This window comes from Typopeltis vanoorti, chromosome 16, assembly GCF_054136105.1.
Source record: "Typopeltis vanoorti isolate ZY-2024b chromosome 16, IOZ_Tvanoo_1.0, whole genome shotgun sequence".
NCBI lineage: Eukaryota > Metazoa > Arthropoda > Arachnida > Uropygi > Thelyphonidae > Typopeltis > Typopeltis vanoorti.
Window position 1 is genome coordinate 113875611 of NC_143564.1, and position 23592 is coordinate 113899202.

At 36.4% G+C, this 23592-nt stretch overlaps 1 protein-coding gene across 4 annotated transcripts in view; it reads right to left on the bottom strand.

Annotated features, from left to right (window-relative positions):
- The window catches only part of LOC150098270 (uncharacterized), a 120403-nt gene that overhangs the window by 37679 nt on the left and 59132 nt on the right, over window positions 1-23592 (bottom strand). For all 4 annotated transcript variants that reach the window (XM_090406242.1, XM_090406239.1, XM_090406241.1 and 1 more), the window contains 2 exons: window positions 15230-15322; window positions 553-642 (listed from right to left, as the gene is read on the bottom strand). In XM_090406242.1, the coding sequence (XP_090262368.1) occupies window positions 553-642; window positions 15230-15322 (183 nt within the window). The remainder of the gene's footprint in view (window positions 1-552; window positions 643-15229; window positions 15323-23592) is intronic.

Consider the following 23592-nt stretch of genomic DNA (forward strand, 5'->3'; position numbering starts at 1 on the left):
AGTTGATGTGGAAGAGATTTGTCATAGAATGGAAGGGTTCACACAAGAGGCCATCCCTGGAAACTGTAGGAAGGTGTGAGAAAGGAGGTGAGGGGCAGGTTCTTCGTAGGGAAAGTGGTTGGTGAATGGAATGCATTGCCTGAGATTGTGGTAAGCGCAGGAACACTGAAGGAGGTCCTCACTGCTACATAGTGAGGATCTCCTGCAAAGAGTTATGGTGCTAATAATTAAATTTGAAATAAATTACTGTACACATCACTTCTGACTCACTTATTCCATACCACATTCCTATGTTACATGAGTTATGACTTGCCACAGATGCATTTATGCAGGCTATCAATAATTTGAAGGGAGGGAGGGAACGGAGTTATGCCTGTAGTGTTCTCATTACTTCATAAGACACAAAAACAGATGGTCCTTACAAACGACTTCAATTATTAACTATTGAAACATCAATACTTTAAATCCAATGCTGTTGGCTATCTATAACAACATATACATAGCTAATTTGGCCAAGATACATTATTACTGCATGAATCAGGCAAATCTTACCTTTATAATCATGAGCAGGATAAAGCAGATAGTCATCAGGTAAACTCAGGATTTGACTATGAACAGATTTATATAGTTTTTTGGCATCACCTGTCAAACCAGGGGAAAAAAATGGGAATAATTAAAACAATTTTTGTTCATTTCCAAATACAAATGATTCTCACTAGAGAAAAGCTGTAGAAATGAAAGAAATAGTTTCTTATAGTGGAAAATTTACCAGAATGAATTCTTTTAAAACAGCATAGCAGTTATGTAGCTTTAGGTAATTTTGGCTAAGATGTTCAAGTAGATTGTAAGAGTCAACGAGTAAAGTGCATCTCTTTTCTATGTCAATGAATTTTCAAGCATTTTCCAGATAATGAAATAGTGATATATATATACCAAAATTCAGATATCCACAAATTAAAATAAAAAATTAATTAATTTAAAGTTAAAAGGTTAGTAATAAGGCATTATTTTATAAAAGTAGTTATTTAAAAATGTTTCTTTTTTGTATGTCATGAGCAAGACATTTTGAAATATTTTTGTTTTTGGCTACTAAAGTCTTGCTTAAATATAAAATAAATAAATTATCAGAGATTAATTATAATTCTGTATGAGCTGTTAAGTGATGAAATGTTTGTGCTGTTTGTATCTAGACAAATGTTTAAGAATTATGTGGTCACTTACGAGACAGAAGCAAAATTATAATTGCATTCATATCATGAAAATAATTAACTGAGCGTATTTTGATGCATGAAAGATTGTGAAAGGAAGAAATATTATCAAATCTACTTGTTTTGTTTTGAAATAATAATTAAATAAACTTTTCTGCATTATGAAAGGAACTTTTATTGCCATTTCAAGTAGTGCTGAAAGCAGAAATGGAGGAGAACAGTGGTGGACTGGAGCAGAAGTTGCTCGTATGGAAAGTAAATTTTGCATTTCCAAGAATGCACAGAAGTGAAAAAAACATTAAAAAACATTACTAGACACTCAACTATTCAGGAGTAGGAAAGGAATGCAGCAGGAGGGAAAATTGTGGAGTTTCTGTGTCTTCAATATATGAAAACTGCACAGAAATTAGAAGAAAAGTTAGAAAACAAATGGAAGGCTGAAAGAGGATATCCTTGTATATAGAGATAAGTGGGAAGTTAACAGTAGTCATTAATCCATATAGGATTTAATTCAGTTAAAGCTGAAAGGAATTTTATTGCTTTCCAGTTCATAAAGAAATGGGTTCAGTAAAGTTTGCTTTATTTAGGATTCTCAGTCTTAAAAGTTATTGAAACTGTTGATATGGTTTTTAGCGATTTATTCAATGGAGAGTGAAATCCTGCTACTTTCATAAAAAAGTGAATTTATAGAAGTGTCTTGGATGAAGACAAGATATGTGTTTCTTCAAAGTTCTGTAATTTTAGGATGCAAAAAATAATTTGATTGACTCATGTTGCAGTCATATAGAGAGCAGTTTTTATGTTAGTCTTTTTGCTGTGTCAAGAAGGAATAAAAGTTTCCACAGGAATTCCAGAAGTTTTTATCCATATAAGATTACTCATCACTTATGTCACTGAGGGTGATTATGTAGAAAGATGATTTTCTTATTTCTTGAAGTTGTGATTGATGTATATGTATTAGTACATATGTAGTTAAGTAGTTAATTTATTGTTGCATATATTTGTGTTATTTGTAAATTAACGATTTCTATTTTGTTTATAAAGCATTTGAAGACTCAACCTCTTAATGGATTTAATGAGTTAAATAGGTTAAGTTATATATGAAATATCCTGGGATATGAACCTGTGTACAAACCTGATTTTGAGTTTAGTTAGAGTGTGTTTTCTTTTTATTTTGAAATTAAGAGTTAAACCACTCAGAGTGTGAGGGAGAAAGTAAAACAAATACTCCCCCCCCAAACACACACATACAAACAAAAAAACACAAGCTCTTAAATTGATTTACATTACCTAACATGGGACTGAATAGTCAGTCCCATTAAATAAATCAATCAGCTATCAATCAGCCATCCTGCAGAACCATTTTGCTGCTGCACCTTAACATGAGAGAGCATCTAGGACCCCATATATTTGGTCTAATCAAAATTCAGATGTGGATTTGTTAATAAGAATTTTGAATTTGTTGTATATTTCATGTAGGCTAAGAATGAAACTGTAGTTCTTGTTTCAAGTTATTTGTGATATGCCAAATTTTCTTTTTTAGACTGCATTGGTACACCTGTTGTTAAATGATGGCTTAAGCAAGAATTCTAAACGGGATGAGGAATGAAGGCCTTCAAAAATAAAAGTACTTTTAGTAACTTTCTCAAAAGCATATATTTGAATTGTGAGAGCAGAAAGAGTAGTATGATGATGATGACGGAAAGAAAGTGAAATCCTAGAAGTTGTCTCACTGAAATAGTTAGCCAGTTCCATATGGGAAGTGCAGATTTTCCTGCTGAAAATTTGAATTTTTTCATTCTGCAAAACCAAGTCCTGCTATTGACTTGGTTGCTAAACAAGAGTATGGCAACAGGAACAATACCAGAAGAGCAGGGGAGGGGGGGGAGAAATATGCCACAACAGACAAGAAAGAATCTAAGTAATTAATGGTCTCCAACCATAGATTACTGTATATAGATGTTGCGGAAATCTTCTGGGAGAGAGCAGCATAGGTTTGCTAAGGGGAAGTCTTGCTTTAGTAACTTAGTTACATTATATATAAAGTGAATAGTGTATTGGATGAAGAAGATGCTTATATAGCGATTTTTCTAGATTTTATTGAAGCATTTGAAAGAGTGCCACATGATAAATTGTTGGAATTGAGCAGGATAGGAATGGACAGTCAGTTGGTTAGATAAGCTTGGTTAGCGATGGCTGACTGATAGGTGCCAGCAATTTGTGGGTTGAAGGTGCAGCATCTCTCCTAAAAAAGAAGGTGACAAGATAGGTACCACAGGGTTCTGTTCTAGGACTACTATTGTTTAATTTATATATTAATGATACAGTTAAAGGTTTGAGAGGGATATTGAATTGTCTGCTGATGTTGCTAAATTAGGAAGTGCAGTATCCATATATTCTGATATGATTCTGCTGTACAAGGATTTAAATAGGTTGGTGCTTCGGCTGAAGAATATGAATGTCATGATAGGGAAAGAATGTTGCTGAGTGTATAGTCATGCACTATGGCCAGAGAAAATGGAATGAAGTTTATCATATTAGAGGAATATTCCAGGAGGTGAGAGATATGGGGATCATGGTGAATAGGAAAATAAAGTTCAGGTGATACACTGCAGAAAATTATTGCTATAATACGAAGAACTCTGACAAATATGGATAAGGAGGTGATAGTTCTGCTATATAAAAAACTAATCAGGCCACATATGGATTTCTGTACACAAATTTAGTTAGCTGGTTATATGGCTAATAAAGAAATATCAGAGAGAGTACAGAAGCAAATAGCTAAAACTGTCTCTGATTAAGGGAAATGTGTCTGTAGAGCATAGAAGTGAGAGATGATATGAATGAGGGGCATGTTAGTGAGAGCAAATTATCAGACAAGAGAATTATTACACAGAGTAGCAGTTGATGAGACTTTACAGTTTAGGGATGATCTCTCATCCCTAAACTGTAAAAATATCATCATGAGTAAGGTTGTGAAAATGAGCTTTTTTGTATGATGAGTACTGAATGAGTGGAAGGCATTGCTGGAGTGAGTGGTGAATGCTCCAATGCTGAATATCTTCATGGTAAGATATACAACAGTTATTGTGGGCTGTGAGTACTGGACTTCATTCAAACTTCATGGAGACTTGGAAGCAATACTAATACCAAAAAATAGGCAAACTGACCAGAAGAATGCTATAACATACATGATACACTGATCTCATAGCCTTAGCTGCTTGACCATAAAAGAAGAAGAAGAATAATAATAACTTCTACAGTGAAAAAAAAAAAAAAAAAAAAAAAAAAAAAAAAAAAAAATCAAGTCTTGCTAAGGAAGGGCATTCTGTAGGAGAGGAAACTTGCATCAGAGTATAGTCTGAGTTATCCAGAGGAGAAATAACATCTACAGTACACTTGGAAGAAGAAATGGTCAAAAAAGATCAAAAGCATTAGAAAGTGGAAAAGGTTAGCAGCTATTCTGGCTAGTAGATAGATTGCATCAGATCATTGTCTACAGCAAATACTTTTTTTTTACAACTTGGTAAGTACAAATAGAAAAAGGAAATCACTTAGAGTTGTAAATGCTCATGTCACAGGAACATAATTTCACTGTATGTGTAGTTGGATTACAGAAAATCGTGCTATGGTGATACAAAGTTTAAACTTTGTGTAATATCACTAAAGCATGATTTGCAGAATATGGAGAGCAATGGGCCACTCTGGGCAGGTGATTGCACAATATACAACCTCTCCTGGTCAAGTCAACCCTGCCTTCTCACAGTGAGGCCTGTATCTACTAAACAGTTTCTGGCAACAGTGAATGTTCTTGCTCTAAAGGGATACTTCTACATACTCTTGTGAAACTCTATTTTCTGCCTTAAATAATATCAAATCGAAAGGGAAACCTCCACATAGCCTTTAAAGGAATGCAGAGAACCGACCAGGGCTTCTGACCTAATGTCCAATCCTCACCTTCTCGTGGTGCACCCTGTTGGGTATCTACTTGGATACTGAACGGACGAGGATGGGCTGGCAATTTGGGATTTAGCTGACCAAATTGTATTCTTATTGGTTAAACCAAAATAAAAAATGATGGTACAACATGACAAAATTTCATGCCGGCTGGGGCGTCGCCCGGTTAAACAAGGCCCCCGTTGTTTTCGCCAGGGAACCAGGGCGGACAGCGAAAAGTCAGCTACTGGAACAAATCTGAAAACAAACCCCAACTCAACATCACCAGAGTAAAAGATCGGTACTATCAACATAAGAAGCCTGAATGGCAAAGAAATGGAGCTAGCTGAGGAATTAGATAAGTACCAGATCGACATAATAGGGGTGACTGAAACAAAAAAGACCAAAACTGGTAAGATCTTTCTGAGCAATAAATACAAAATGTTATATTCAGGAAATGACAAACAAAGAAAAGAAGGAGTAGCCATAGTATTCAACACAAAATACGAGGTTAATCTTCTTGAATGGCAGTCAGTCTCAAGTAGAGTAATGTGGGCAAATATGAGAATGGGGAACTGGACAATGAGACTTATTTGTGCCTATGGTCCCACAGAAGGTTCTACTAAGGTAGAAGTGAAAGAATTTTTTGATGCTTTAGAAAAAGCAACTCACACAACGAAAAAGGAAAAGTTGGTCCTTGCTGGTGATCTGAATAGCAGAGTAGGAAATGATTGTGAGACATACAAAAATATTTTGGGAAAATTTGGAGAAAAGAGCAAAGCTAATAATAATGGCAAATACCTGTTGGATTTCTGCTCAGGACATGCACTGGTTATTACTAACACTATGTTCCAACATAAAAATGTGCACAAATTTACATGGAGAGAAGAGGCAAGGAATAAGAAAAGTCTCATTGACTATGTTATTGTTGATAGTGATGTTTTCTCCCTGGTGCAGGAAACCAGAGTGTACAGAGGATTTGAAATCGGAAGCGATCACTATTTAGTCTTGAGCAGGATAAAATTGAATTTCATATTGAAAAGAATAACATGTAAGAAAGTTTTAAAGCGAATAAAAGTTGAGCAGCTCTCAGATGTGAACTGTAGACTAAAATACAGAAAGATTATTGAAAAGAAAATGAAAGAGTTTGAGAACAGGAATCAAACCTTGGAGATTTAGTGGCAAACTCTGAAGAAAACATTGATTGATTCTGCCAAAGAGGCATGTGGTGAGGTTGTGTGCAAGGATTAAAAAAATCAGAACTCCCTGGTGGACACAGGAAGTTAAAGAGGCAGTGAAGGAAAAGAAGAAAGCATATCAAAAGTTCCTGGCAAATAAGTCAGCTTTTACTCTTAGAGAATACAGAGATAAATGTAAGAAAGCTAAACAGTGTGTAAAACTAGCTAAACAAAAGTCATGGGAGGACTTTGGCAAGAATATAGAAAATAAATATCAAGAAGGTGGCAAAATATTCTGGAGGTTGTTGAAGAAGCTTAGGAATGGAGGAAAGAGTGCTGTAAAAGGAGTTAGAGATGATAGAGGTGACATGAAAACAGGAGAAAAAGATATCCTTGAAGTATGGAGTAATTACTTTGAAAAACTGCTAAATGAAACAAGCAGTGATGACAGCACAGTGATAAAAACACTCAACAGGCATGCAGTCAGGAAAACATATCCATACTTGAAGTAGAAAAAGCCATCAAAGGCTTGAAATGTGGAAAGGCAGCAGGAGTAGATGATATTCGACCAGAAATGCTGAAGTATGGTGGTATAAAAGTCTTACAGTGGCTGCACTGCATAGTTCAGAAAGCCTGGACAGAGGGACGAATTCCCGATGATTGGAGTAGAGCTCTCATAGTACCCATATATAAAAAGGGAAATAAAACTGAATGTGAGAATTACAGAGGTATTTCCCTACTGAGGGTTCCTGGCAAGATCTATGCAAGTATACTTGAGAAACGGTTGAGAAGAGTTGTGGAAGAAAAGCTTGGTGAAGAACAAGCTGGATTCAGGCCAAACAGAGGCTGTCAGGATCAGATCTTCACTTTACCACAAATAGTGGAAAAATCATGGGAATATAACAAAGATCTGTATTTAAGTTTTGTCGATTTGGAAAAGGCATATGACAAGGTGCCAAGAGAGAAGCTATTCAATATGCTACTGTTATATGGTCTCAATGGGGCATTATATCAAGCAATACTTAGTCTTTATTTGAGCTGTAATGTCAGCAGTTAAAATTGAAGGAAGTACAGGAAGATGGTTTAATCTTAAATCTCGCGTGATACAAGGATGTACATTATCCTCTCTGTTATTCATTATCTATATGGATCACATTATGAAGGAAAGTGGTATTAAACCTGATATCAAAATTGAAGATGTTAATGTCAGCTCTTTGCATTATGCGGATGATGTTATACTTCTAAATAAATCCGCTACAAGTCTGCAAGATTCTCTGACTAAATTGAATAGCTGTTGTAATAGATATGGTATGAACGTCAGCAATAAAAAGACAAAGACAATGAAAATAGGCAGAATCGTTGAAAATGTCAACTGCGTTGTGAATGGAGAACCTGTGGAACAAGTAAAACATTTCAGCTACTTAGGCACGATTTTTACTGAAGATGGTAAATTAAATATAGAAATAGACAACAGAATCAGCAAAGCTGGTATGGTGGGAAGTCAATTGAATAAATTCATATGAAATAAGAGAGAAATTAGTTGGAACACTAAATTAGCTGTATACAAGACAGTGTTGAAACCAGTTTTAACTTATGGATCTGAGAGCTGGGTCAGAAGTAAAAGACTTGACCAAAGATTAGAGACCGCAGATATGAGAGTCCTGAGAAAGATTAGAGGCATGAACAGATGGCATCAATGGCAATATCATATTAAAAATGAGGATATTAGGAAAGAACTTGACATTGTCAGCATCCAGGAATGCGTTAGCAGAGCTAATCTCAGGTGGTATGGTCACTTAAATAGAATGGGAGAGGAAAGATTAGCAAAACAAGTGTTCTCTGCCAGGTTGGCAGGAAAACGACAGGAAGATATAGGTGGATTGATACGGTACAAAGTGCCTTAGACGACAGAAATATAAGATCTGATAATGTTGGAGTCTTGACAAGTAACAGGCTGATTTGGAGGAAAATTGTAGATAAGAAGTTAGTAATGATGTAATTTTTTCATGTAGTACTGTCATATCCTGTACACCCCTTGAGGGTACATGGCAAGAATTTGATGATGATGATGATGAAGGGAAAAATAAATTGAGTAATGATTTGAGCGCTGCCTGTGTAGCATTAAAATGTATACACTATAAACCAACTATAAAGCCCTTCTATAAAGCAACTTTCTACCAGTACTCAGCAACAGAAAAGTCATTAAATGTAATGCAAGTTTGTAATTTTACTTTATTAAATTAATTGTATAATATGAATTCATAAATTTTATATCAATGTCCTATTAAATAAATAGCCTAATATGATATGTATAAGTCACCATTCTATGATTACATAGTTAAATTTATAAGGCATGTATGCAAGTGGCACATCAACAATGTCAATATTTAAAAAAAAAAGATGTTTCACACACCTGGGTAAAAAGGTTCGCCATCACTGATCTATACTGATGGTTGTGCTGCTGTGTTTCCTGAAATTATATCCACTCAAATTCCCTTTGAATGCTGTAATTATATGGCTGAACTGAATGTCATTCAGCATGCATTCAAACACAGAGAAAACTGTTACCCAAAATTTATGATTTATACAGACTTGCCAGGCTCTTTACAAGCCATCTCCTCTCTCCTGTATATATATCTACATCCAGTGCTTTATAATGTTCAGTTGTACTGGATTCACAACAACAGAATTAAGGAAAATGAGACAGTAGATGCAACAGCTAAGTCAGCTCATGCATTTTTCATGAACCATTTGTCAATTAATAAGACACTTAAAAGAAAAGTTAATTAATCAATGGTTGTCACTGTGACAGGAAGCACTGACTGTGTGAGATTAAGCCTGTATTAAGCATTCAGTCTTGTCAACACAACAACAAAAGACAGAAATTCTGCACATAGGTCAGGGTCATCTTACACACTAACTATCAGGGGGGGGCTGATGACCCATCCATGGAAAAATAACGTGGCACCTGTCTTACCATCTGTTGATTAAGCACTGGCTGGCACTTCACTCGAGAAAAAAACAAAATTTTTAATAACATGGGCCACATATATCCAGACAGATCTTGTCAGACTAAAGACAAAATGCATGTAGTTTTTAACTTTATAAAAATAATTAATTTATACAAATAGATTTAATCATAAATGTAAATTATATATATGTATGGCATTCATTAAGTTTTCAAAATTTCTTTATTCTTACATAACATGTTATTTACTTATTTAAGCTATTTATTTTTTATTACCATCATAAGAATGGCCTTTGATGCTCTCATGCCAATTAGACAACCAATTGAACCAACCATACTAGCTTTCTTATTCTGTTGTTTACTTCCATATTTAATTTGCCATCTTCCCTAAAAATTACGTCTAAATAACTGAAATACATTGAGTGTGCAGCAGATGATTTCCACGTTCATGTCTATTTGCATATTTTTGTGTTTATATTGCAGATTTTCATGCCAAACATATTACAGGCAGTTAATAGATTTAGTTCAGGAATGTTAAAGATTTGTGAATTTATTTAGCAGTATACAAAATTATCTGCATAAAGTAAAGAACTGAGATTAACATGTCAAATTTTGGTATCAGATTTAATGGTACTTTCCTTAATAATGTGATTATCCATATAAATAAAAAATACCAGCGGAGATAGTGTCTATCTTTATGTTACACCTGATTTTACATCAAACCAACTTCATCTATACCTCATTCAAATTTTAACTGCCAACTTGTAACCAAATAGAGACTACGTATTCTTCTGTTATAATGATCCTTTTACATCATATAATTTTAATATTTTGAAAAGTTTTATTTTTCTTGGCATCATGTCATCACTTTAAAAAAAAAGTCAGAAATACAGATTCCTGTTATATACCTATGATTTCTTGCTAACTATTTGTGTTAAAAGTTAAAATCTGATCTAATAACTCCTATTTGGGCCTGAAACCAGATTGTTCTTCAAGTTTCCCAAGCCTTTTCTCAAATATGCTTGCATAGATTTTGTTGCTAGTCACATTCCTTCATAACCTCACTCTCCTCCCTTTTTTAGATGGATACAATACGCAAGCGTATTGTACCCATTCAAAACTTAAATGGTGTTCACTTCTTACTTCAAATCTTCTGTATATCCTGAACCAGTATGAAAAACCTCACTATTAATAATAACAGTATGAAAAACGTTTCTTATTTCTCATTACTAAATAGTTCCATGTAATGGAACATAAATTCAGAAGATTCAACCATTATTATTGGCTTTGTTTTTTAATCAAAAATTTCCAAATCATTCCTATACATCTAGTATTCATTTCCTACTGTTACATAGATCTCCAAGAACCAGGTTTTCTTTATCAGCTGACATCTCTAATGGCAAAAATCTCCTCCATGAGGGTGGTCTGAAAAGTTCTCGGCCTAACAATGGAAAAACGAATTTATAATTTCAAAATTATTTTTATTTTTCAACATAATCTCCCTTAAGAAAGACATTTATTCCAGCGATGCTCTAGCACCATTATTCTGTCCCTGTGGTTCTCAGTAAGATCTGCAAAATACCCCTTTACAGCTGCAATAACCTCTTGATTTGAACAAAAACACTGACCAGCGAGGAAGGGTTTTAGTTTTGGGAAGAGACAGAAGTCAGAGGGAGCTAAATCTGGGAATAGGGTGGATGTTCCAACAATTTGTAATGCAGATCCCTTAATTTTCCCATTGCCAAAACACCTTTGTGGGCAGGTGCATTGTCCTAATGGAAGGTGATTTTTTTTCTTCTGCAAACTGGGTCTTTTCTCACGAAATGTTTCATCTAGTCTGGTTAAAAGATCAAAATAACATTCCCCAGTTATTGTTTTACCCTTTTCAAGATAATTAATAAACAAAATGCCTTTAGGATCCCAAAACTCTGATGCCATGACCTACCTGGCTGATGGAACCGACTTTGTCTTCTTTGTCTTCCACTGAACAACTGGCTTCTGTCCACTGTTTTGACTGCAGTTTGGATTCTGGTGTGTAATAGTCAATCCAAGTCTCATCCATAATAATAAATTGATGCACAAAATCAGCTTTATTCTTGTTAAAACGCTTTAAGCACTGTTCAAAGATTTTCATGCGAGTGAGCTTTTGATCTGCTGTGAGCAAGCACAGCACCCATCTTGCGCAAGCTTTTTCATTTGCAATTCTTCATGCAAAATATATGCTACACGTTCTTTTGAAATGCCTACAGTCTCAGCAATTTTACGCACTTTGACTCACTGGTCATCCAATACCATATCATGCATTTGATCAATGAAGTACATCCAAAAAGTGTAACAACACCAGAAATCATTGATCAAGTGCATGATATGGTATTGGATGCCCAGCGAGTCAAAGTGCGTGAAATTGCTGAGACCATAGGCATTTCAAAAGAACGTGTAGGATATATTTTGCATGGAGAATTGCAAATGAAAAAGCTTTACGCAAGATGGGTGCTGTGCTTGCTCACAGCAGATCAAAAACTCACTCGCATGAAAATCTTTGAACAGTGCTTGGAACATTTTAACAAGAATAAAGCTGATTTTTTGCATCAATTTGTGCATCGAAAACAAAGAAGAGTGCCCATAAACTTTTATGAACTTCTTTTGGCATTACACCTTCTTTTACAAAGAATTTTATAACTGCACTATACTCAATTTTATTCATTTCAAATGATACAGACAATGCTTCTGCTTCAGGCAGCTGTATAAAACAAACTACTTGATAGAATGACTTGCAATTTCACATGGATGCTTATAACAGTTGCACTAACTTAGAAAAAAAATTCCTGCTGATAGTGTTTCCATCTATGGTCAAAGCCAAGAACTTTTCAGACCACCCTCATATTTCTTACTTAGTAGAACCTGCTACAGATCTCTAGGCAAAAATTCCATTACCAAATTTCCCATTTTGAAAACTGTCCATATCATTATTTGAACCTGCCTGCCATTTAAGATGTTTATCTTTGTGTTTATTATTCAATGCTATAGCTACTCTTTGCTTTCCCTGATCACTATTGCCAGATTATAACATCATATTAGTTATTATTTAGCAGAATCTGACCTGTTTTATTCTTTGTTTTAGCAATGCTAATAATATCAATATGATGTTCATGATTTATTTCTAATGGTATTAACAACACCAAATGAACTATTTTCTAAAAAATTCATCATATCATCACCTTCCTGATATATTATTACGTACAACTCCAAGGAGTCCTTAGAGCGACCCTAAATCAAAGGAGACCCTAAACATCCCATCAAGAACTATTCAGCATTCACACAGTATTTATCATAGTTTGATTTGAATTCATTCACAGTCATGGCACCCACAACAGACTCTGGCAGCTTATTCCACACACTCACCACTCTCCAAGTAAAAAACCTAGTTCTAACACCCTTGCTAACTACACTTTTGCTCAGTTTCCATGGATGTCCCTTAGTTCTACCACCACCAGACCTATTCTGAAAAATTTACTCTGAATTAATCTTGTAAAAATCCCTCAGTAATTTGAATGAGTGAATCATATCGCCCCTTTTCCACCTATCAACCAATTTCTGTAAACCAAAAATCTTCAACCTGTTCCTGTAAGGCTCATTCCACAGAGCAGCTACCATTTTGGTCACTCACCTCTGGATCCTCTCTACTACGTAGTCAAGAAGAAACCCTGGTGGCCAGATCTGAGCACTGTAGTCAAGATGGAGTCTTATCAAGGCTTGATAAAAAGGAAAAATGAGCTGCTTTTCAAAGTATTCTTCAGTAACCAAGTGATTTGATGAGCTGATTTAGTCACTTCTGCCGTATCCACCAACACTCCCGAATCTCTGGCTTCATCAACTTCCTGGAGTACAGTTCCACCAATGCAGTATACTGCTGCTAATCTTCTCACCCCAAAATGCATAACATTACACTTTGCTACATTAAACTGACATCCATTCTCCTTAGCCCAGTCTGCCAATCTATCTAAATCATCCTTAAAAATTTTGACATCATATGTATTCACTATTGCTCTAACTTTGCATCATCGGCAAATAAATGAACAGTTCCTCTCAGATCCGTTCCTATATCATTAATGAAACAAATTAAATAGTAGTGGTCAAAGAAAAGAATCCTGAGGCAAACCACTAGTCACAGGCCTTCTTTTGGACTCTACCCTGAATAAACTACTCTCTGATATCTCTACATCAACCCCCCCCCCCTCCTATCCACTCACTAACCCTATATCCATCCCCATGTGTTGCAGTTTACTGATTAGAATTCTATGTGGTATCCTGTCAAAGGCCTCAGTAAAGTCCAGCAGTATCACTATAAACCCATTACCCTTATCCAATTCAGCCATCACTGTATTATAAAACATGAGCAAGTTACTGATCCTTCACAAAATTATACTACCCCCCCCACATACAGTATCCCATTTCCATCTACTCATTCCTGTATTTTGCTCTTGACAACGACTCCTGATACTGCTGGTATCAGGAGTCGTTGTCTTGCAATCTTGGAATCTCCTTTATGCAATGGAGCTATTTTCCCCTCTTTCCACCCCCTCAGGACTAACCCAGAGCTGAGATCCTGGTTGGCCGAGTGGTTAGCATGTCCGCTCTCCAGTCAAGAGGCTGCGGGTTAGAATCCCGCCGTGGGCATGGATGTTTGTGATTGTCTTTGGAAATACTAGTGTTCAGCAGTCGATGGTGTTGGTGGGTTGTGAGTGGTGGAAGCAGAGTTGTAGAGTAGATGCCCTCCCTCGATGAGTCTTTGGACTCCCCCGGAAGTGACAAATAATAACAATAATAATAATTAAACAATATGGTCAAGAGCACTGACAATTCCTTTGCTGCTTCATGTAAGACTCGAGCTGGTATACAATCCAAGCTGACATATGTATTCACATTAAGGTTCTGTAAGGGGTGATTCAGATTACTATGACAGCACTACATGATTAAGTTTACATTATTATTAACCACCTAACTGCCCATTATGGATCGAATATGCATCGTCATACGCTTCGTATCCATCATATATTTCAATGTAATATCAATGTAATATCAATGGTATGCACTTCGCATCCATGATAACCTTGACGTCCATAGACATCTTGGCAGGTAGCGTGGTTAATCTCCTATCCACAATTTTCCTCCAAACTAGTCTATTACTTGTAAGTACTCCTATACTGTCATATATAACATTTCGTTCTTCTAAGGCAGTTCTAACGTCAATCCACCTAGACCTAGTCTTCCTCTAGTTCTTTTTTCCTGCCATTTTGGCAACAAACACCTGTTCTTGTTGTTTATTATTTTAACGGTATAATAGAACACAGAAACTAAGTAAATAATTAATTTATTAACTAGATGCTGATATTTCGCTGGTATTATAACCAGCATCTTCAGAGCACAAAAACACTGTTTGTCACAATACGCGAGACTAAAACAACATGGTGTACTTCAATACTTTTGAAGTACACAAAACCTAAACGTTGGTACTCATTGTACGATAGGTTTACAACTTTTAACTAGTTAGTCTAATATATAAAACACACACACATACACACATATATATCCATCCAATCCAAACAGAAACAAACATGACTAATTAATAAGGATTCCAGGAATATTCTCACCATGTGTAACAAGCAAGTAAATTTTATGCACTCCCATTCATGCTCAAAATGACTATTATGGATTGTATTACTTGCTGACAGGTAGGTTTTATTAAGTATCTACAGAATGCTGGATTAGCCAAGATTTTGTTAAACAGCTTTCAGTTGTATTTCTGGATTCCTGTTTAAAATGGCATATGTCAATGTTATAATCACTACGATTGATGTAAATATCAAAAAAATACAAAAGCAGTCAGAACATATTTAATTATTCAGATAACAACAGTGAATAAAGTCAAATTTTCCAACCCTGCTGAAAATCAGTACGTCCACACCCACGGATCAACAGTGCATCTCCTGTAAAAGCTCTCTTCTGCTCATGTAAAACATATGTCACACAACCTAAATTTGAAAGAAAAAAAAAGTAATAATAATCATTTCAACTGAATTTGAAAATTAAAATTAATAAATTCAATTTTAATCCAGTTAAATCTCATTTTAATGGAAACCAATAAACTCAACTGCAAATATAAACAAGAAATTTAATCCATTTAAGTGAAAAGGCAAATTGGCATCATTTTGCTATGAAAACTTCTGTTAAAAACTATTGAAGTATATATTGAAATATATTGAAACTACGGAAGGATAACTTTAACAAGTGCTGACAAAAGTAGACAAAATAGTATATCATTCAAGTGAGGTGATGTGGCAGGGATTGATGTGAGAATACAGGTGAATGAATTGGAGACTCTCAGAATATTGCAAAATCTCAATGTAAATGTGGAATTAGATGAGATATCAGCTTACATTTTACAAGAATAAGTAAGCCATTTAATTAAGCCTCAGCTTTGGTAGAGTCCTAAGGGAGTGGAAAGAGGACAAGATAATTCCTTTGCATAGGGACGACTCTAAGACTGCAGTTACAAATGATAGACCAATCAGTATCTCAGGAGTGGTAGCAAAAGTACCAGAAAAGATGGTTAAAGAGAGACTTCAGGAATGGGTGGATGAGAATATATATTTTATAAGGGACAGCATGGCTTTGTGAAGGGTCAGTCAAGCCTTAGTAATATACTAATTTTTTTTTATAATAAAGTGACATCAGAGTTAGATAAAGGGAATGGCTACACAATGATACCACTGGATTTTGCAAAGACATTTGACAGAATACCACATGGAACTCTGTTATGCAAATTAGAACAAATGGGGATAGTGGATGATGGACAGATACCAAAAAGTAGTATATCGAGGAGCAGAATTCAGGAGAAAGCAAGTGATTAGTGGTCTACTGCAAGGTCTTTGTGCTAGGACCTCTAATGTTTATTTGTACATAAATGATACAGGAAATATTCAGACTATTTTGTCTACTATTGTTTGCTGATGGTGTAAAATTAAAGATAATAGTTAAGGTGTTGAGAGCTTGCAGGATAATTTAAAAAGAGGTGGTTGGTATGGGTAAAAGATAATGAATTTCAGTTTAATGTGGAAAAATATATAGTTATGAATTTTGGGATAAACAGGATGTATACCACATAGCTTATCAATGAAATAGATAAGACTAGAGATTTGGAGGGGGGGGGAGTGGTATAGAAGGAAGTTTTCTTATGGGTATGAGGAAGGGGTGGAGAGGATCCAGAAGCAAAATTATACATAACTTTTGCAATGAATTTCAGCACTCAACTTGAGAGGACAGAACAAAGTCATCTCGGGAGAGGGCGCTCGTGAGTCAAATTTGGCGGACATGTGTAAGAAGAGCTCCGAATTGAGATAAGTCATTCTTGGAATAATGAAATATATATGAGAATTTGTTTGAGTAAGAGCTGCTGTAAAAGTTGTGTGCTACCATTATTATTAGAGTGGGAGATTTTGTTTTGCCTAAACTTAATTACAAATAACTTATTATTATACCTTAGAGTAGTAACTGGCAGAGGAAACATGACGGCGGCTTTGTCATTCCATGACTTTAACTTAGACTTCAGTCATTTCGTTAAGTGTGAGGTGTGCTATATGTATTCTTTTGATTACATAAATGATTTGTCAATGTTTAGGGCAGATGGAAGGAGGGTGTGCACGAAGTGTGACCTGAACGAAGAATTGATGAATGCTAACATAAAATTAATGACAGAAAGTGTTAGTAGTGAGAATGTTGTGGAGAAAATGAGTGCACATTCGAAAGAGAAGGATGGTGTGAAAGAGAGGTGAAAAAATGTTAAAATATCAGTAAAAAAGAAAACGAGTGATCTGAAAGCCGTTACAGATGTTAAAAAGGATGAAAGTGAGGCAAGAGTGGTGGAAGGAAACGAAATTGAGAGAACAAACGAATGAAACCGGAAATGGCATGATGGGGGAATTGAAAGAATGAATGATAGCGAAAGTTGGACCAAAAGTACAGAAACACAGAAGGATGAATGAGAGTGAAAGTGAGAAGAGGGGGTCGAGAGTTAGAAAATTAGAAAGACTGAATGATAGAGAGAATGTGACGCGAGATTCGGAAGTTAAATTGGATTGGATGAGGCAAGAGATGAAATGGATGCGGAATGAAATTAGAAAATTCGGGTAAAAACTATTAAAACAAATCATGATGGCATGAAAGAGTTAACAAAAGATGAGCGAGTGGCATTGTATGGCGACTCCATTATTAAAGGTATGCTGGATGATAGGATGCACAAGGTATGTTTTCCAGGTGGTATAATGAGTAGAGTGATTGAGGCATTGGATATGAGGAGGGAGCAAGCAAGGAGTTGATGGTTTTGATAGGTAAGAATGATTTCACAGAGCACAAAGAGCGTGTCAGAATGGATATCAGGAGGTTGCTTAGAAGGATAAAAGAGAATAGTGTGACAGAAAGGGTAGTGAGCATGTTGCCTAAATATGACTGTGGTGAGATGAGGTGGACAGCAAGGATTATGAATGATATGCTAGCTGAAATGTGGGAGGAGATGGGAGTACAGTTTGTTAATGTGTGGAATGAGTTTGAAGGATGAAGTGAACTGTATGGGAGCGATGGACTGCATTTAAGTGGTTATGGTGTGAGTCGCTTGGAGAGACTACTGCTGGAAGGTAGAGAAGTGAGTAGAGAGAATGAATTAGATCAAGCGGGAAGTGATGTGGAAGAGCAGGAGAGTAAGACAGGAGAGATTGAAGTGGTTGTGAATGGGGAAGTGAGTGGTATGAGTATAGAAAATGTGAGAATGGGTATGCAAGGGAAACGGGGAGGTTCAGGGTGGACAGGGGTACACAGCATGAGAAAGGTGGATGCTCCAAGAGGTGAGAGCATGTGTAGACATGAAAGGAATGGGATGACCTGGGATCAAGAGGAAACAGTTGGAATTGAAAAGAGTTCTAAAATGAATAAGCAGAAAGGGAAATGGCCCCAGTCAAGCATGGAGAGATCACATTGAGTGAGTGGTATCAGTGGAACTAGCTGTAGATCCAGAAATGAGCTGTTGTGTTTGTATACAAATGCTAGAAGTATAAGAAACAAGGCAGATGAAATGGTTGCACTGATTGCGTCTATTCACCGAAAGATTGTCAGAATAAGTGAGACGTGGTTGGAAGAGGACAACATCCTGACAGGAATCGAGATGGAAGGGTATGATGTGTTTCATGAGAATAGAAAGGGTAAAAAGGGATGGGGAGTGCTATTAATGACAGAGAAAGAGTTATGTCCATACAAAGTAGAGATGCAAGAGGGAAATAGTGCCAGTGATTTTGAGGCAGTGGTGTGAGATAGAGGTGAATGGAGTGAAATACTTCGTTGGATGTTGTTATAGACCAGGTAATGTGGATGGTGGTGATAATGAAATGTATAATCAAATTAGCCAAGGAAATAAGAAAAGGGTGATCATTATTGGTGATTTTAATTACGGCAATATAGACTGGAATTATGAGATAGCAACTGGAAGTAAAGAAAATGAGTTTCTTGAGTTTTTGAGGGATAACTACCTCAGACAGTATGTAACAGAGGGCACACGAGGAGTGAGGGTCTTGGATTTGGACGTCTCATCAGAGAATGTAAATATAAATGAGGTGCCAAATAACATATACCTAGGTGGCAACCACCCAGGTATATGTGATTACCCGGGTGGTTGCTAGGTAATCACTTCATGAGTGAGGACCTCTGTGAGAAAAGGGTATATGTGGAACTACAAGGGGGGGGGGGATTATGAAGAGCTCAGGAGACAGCTTGCAGGTGTAGCATGGAATGAGGAGTTAGCTGGAAAAGAGATCAATGCAGCTTGGGGGATTTTCAAAAACTATCTAGTAGATGCAATGTCTAAATGTATTCCAAGGGTGAGAAGGTTAAATAAGGTAGGTGTGAGATGAATGAATAAAGAGATTAAGCATGCAATATAGAGAAAGAGGGCATTGTGGAGGCAGCATAAGAGAAGTGGAAATAACCAATTCCATGAGGTTTACAAAGACCAGGCAAGGAGGGTGACTTGGTTGGTGAGGGTAGCAAAAGTGAGGTATGAACAGCAGTTAGCTAATGAAGCCAAAAATAATCCTAAGGAGTTCTTTCGATATGTAGGATTATTTTTGACTTCATTGTGGAACTTGATAGTATATCACCACTTATCCTGAAGGAATGTGCCAGGGAGTTGATACCTGCCTTGACATATTTTTTTAATAAGAGTCTTGAACTCAGTCAAGTTCCTAAGGAGTGGAAGGAGGGCAAGATTGTGCCACTTCATAAAGAAGGTGATTGAACTCAAGCATCAAACTATAGGCCTATCTATGTGTCAGGTGTTGGGGTTAGGTTGTTGGAGAAGCTTGTGAGAACTAGGATCCAGAGTTGGGTTGACAACGGTATTATCTTTGATGGACAGCATGGATTTGCTGTCCATCAGATAGGGAGGTCATGTTTTAGTAATCTGCTTACTTATTACAATAAAGTGATTGCTTCCTTGGACAGAGGAGAAGGATACACAGTAATATACTTGGATTTCGCAAAGGCTTTTGATAGAGTACCTCATGATAAGTTGACAGTCTAGGGCAGATAGGGTTGGATATTAGACAAGTGCATTGGATTGGAGACTGGCTATCTGATAGGTATCAACAAGTTGTGTATGGGGGAGCGATATCCAGGAAAAGGAAAGTCACTAGTGGGGTGCTTCAGGGGTCTGTTTTAGGGCCATTACTGTTTAACTTGTATATTAATGATATTGCTGAAGATTTTGATGGAGACATTTAGTTGTTTGCAGATGATGCAAAGTTGGGACGAACCATGAAGAGTAGTGAAGATGTTGTGGCCTTACAAGAAGATTTGAATAAATTGAGTGATCGGGCACGGAAATGAGCATGTGAGTTCAATGTTGCAAAATTTAAGGATTTAAAATTTGGAAACAAAGATGGGATGCAGAATTTATGCTTGGTGAGGATATATTGTTGGAGGTGGAGGAAATAAGGGATCTGGAGGTGATAATGGATAAGGATCTGAAATTTAGGGGATACATAGTCAAAATGGTGAAGACAACACAAAGGCTTCTGGGAATGATGCGGAGGACACTGACGTGTAGAAGTAGGGAGATTCTTGTTCCATTGTATAAGGCTTTGATTAAGGCACACATGGAGTATTGTGCCCAGATTTGGTCACCTGGTTTTCAGAAGGATGAAGAGATGTTGGAAAGGGTCCAAAGGCAACTGACTAAGGTAGTTTCTGACCTCTGGAATGTCACGTATGAGGAAAGATTGAGAAGATGTAATTTGCTGAGTCTGGTAGACAGGAGGAAGAGGGGAGATATGATAGAGACCTACAAGTTGGTAAGGGATTGTTATAGGATCAATGCTGGAGAAGTTCTATATAAAATAGTGGGAGATAAGGGGAGAACCAGAGGTCATCCCTGGAAACTGTATAAAGAGGGTATGAGTAGGGGAGTGAGAGGCAGGTTTTTTTCATGCAGAGTTGTGAATGATTGGAATGCCTTGCCTGAGAGGCAAGGAGTTTGAGTGTGTTTAAGACATGGTATGATGAGCTGTGTGTGATAAAAGGACCTCCCAGATGAGACTTTGACTACATGAGGTTTTGGGGTAATAATAATAATAATAATCTCTGCAAGTAGAGTAAGAGTGATTAGTAAGGGTGTAAGGACTATATTTATTACTTGGAGAGTGGTGAATGAATGGTTGCCAGAGTCAGTTTCAAGTGCATTGTCTGTTGATAGATTCAAATTGAAGTATGATATACTGTGTGGATAGTTTGGGTCACCTATGATAATTCTTTGGAATCCATGGAGGTGCCCATAAAATAATAATAATAAAACTGTAAAAAAAAAGTTCTGTAAGAAATAAGAGGTCCAGTTTATGTGTGTGTAAGCAGTAGTGCACATTTGTTTGTGACAAGGCCACAATGTTGGCAAAGTGGATGTTAAATTTTTTCTTAGATGGACTTTTGTTCTTTTTTTTCATTGAATATTTTATTCTGTTATTTTTCACTAAAAAAAACGCGTACTAACCACAGTGATAAGTTTTAATATGTAAATATTTCATCCCAAGTATCTTTGGGACACATCCTCAGTAGAGTAATTCAAACAATACTAGGAATAATATACAGTTAGGGTATATGATTACAATGGAATCTCAATATGCATGCAGTAACGTGTCATGAAAGTAAATTAAAATATAACTGAAATAAAATAAATAAATAAAAAAATAACATATATAAAGAGACTATTTTACACAATTTTGTATGACAATTTCCCATACTTTAGGAATAGTAAGAACGTCGTTGCGGTTTAAATTTGATCTGTGTAGTAGGGCTTCAGCACTTTCTTTATATAAACGTTCATGTTCATATTATTATTATTATTACTACTACGGGAGATTCCAATGAGTCCTTAGACTCATCGAGGGAGGCCCTAAATATCATGTCCACACAACTATTTGACATTCTCACAATATCTATCATACCTTGCCTTGAACTCATTCACTGTCATAGCACCCACAACAGACTCTGGCAGCTTATTCCACTCATTTACCACTCTAAAAGTAAAGAACCCAGCTCTAACACCCTTACTAACCACACTCTTGCCCAGCTTCCATAGATGTCCCCTAGTCCTCCTACCACTAGTCCTGATCTCAAAAATATCCTCTGAATTAATCCTATACAAACCCTTCAGCAATTTGAATGTCTCAATCATATCTCCTCTTTTCTGCCTATCAACCAATTTCTGCAACCCACAAATCTTCAACCTGTTCTCATAAGGTTCATTCCATAGACCTGCTATCATCTTGGCCACTCGCCTCTAGATCCTCTCAACCTCCTCCCCATCAAGAAGAAACCTAGGTGACCAAATCTGGGCACAGTAGTCGAGATGAGGTCTTATCAAGGCTCAGTACAGAGGAATAAAGATCTTTTATATAAAGATCTATGTAAAAGTTTCGACTTTTCCCAATGGATCCTATGGTTTGGGTTTTCAACTCTGTGTGAGAGAGACCAGATTTCTGCGGTTTGAAAAGATGAATGTAGTCTTGATGTTCCGAGATGTGTTTCTGAACAGATCTACCTGTCTGTCCAAAGTAAGACAAATTGCAGGAGCATGGGATCTCATAAATGCCAGGTAACATCAGAGCTGAGAGTTTGTCCTTAGGAGAAGGTAACAAGTTATAGATCTGGTTCATGGGTTTGTAAGTAGTGGAAAAATTGTATTGTTTCAAAAATTTTGAAAGACGTTCGGAGATGCCTTTGACATAAGGTATAGGAATCCTATGGGCTTCTTCTTGTCTAAGTTGATGCGTGGGGAAGTGACTGATGATTTTTTGAGTTGTTTTAAGACTACATCCATTTAGTATGGCTGTATTTTTGTTTATTTCTAGTTCTTGGTTTAGAAATTCTTCAGAGTAGTAGAATTTGTGTGCTCTGGTAACTAATGATTTAATGATGCCAAATTTCTGAGATGGATGATGAGCGGAAGAATTGTGAATGAAACGACCTGAAAATGTAGGCTTGCGATAGACGTGGTGATGGAACGTCTTCTTTTCTTTGAATGTGTAAATCCAGAAAGGAGAAACCCTGTGGAGATTCTTTTTCTAGCGTAAAGTTGATGCGTGGGTGAAGAAGATTTATTTTATCTAGAAACAGGTGTAATTCATGTTCGGGGATGATCCCAGACTGCAAAGATGTCGTTGACATATCGTAGCCAAATTTTTGGTTTGGGTTCAAAAGTGAAAATTATTTCTTCCAGGTGTTCTAGAAACAGGCTTGCTAAGTTTGGTGATCAAGGAGACCCCACTGCTGTTCCTTCTTGCTTGTAAATTTTACCTTTCCAAGTGAAGTAACAGGATGTAATAACAAATTTGAATAATTCAACTATATCAGATGGAAATTTTTGAGTTAATATTTCTACTGTAATAACTAGAAATAATCAAAAATACAGCCATACTAAATGGATATAATCTTAAAACAACTCAAAAAAATCATCAGTCACTTCCCCACAAGCCCACTGGATTCCCATACCTTATGTCAAAGGCATGTCTTTCAAAATTATGAAGAAAAACAATTTTGCCACTACTTATAAACCCATCAACCAGATCTATAACTTGTTACCTTCTCCTAAGGACAAACTATCACCTCTGATGTTACCTGACATTTATGAGATCCAATGCTCTGCAATTTATCTGACTTTGGACAGACAGAAAGATCTGTTCAGAAATGCATCTCAGAACATCAAGAC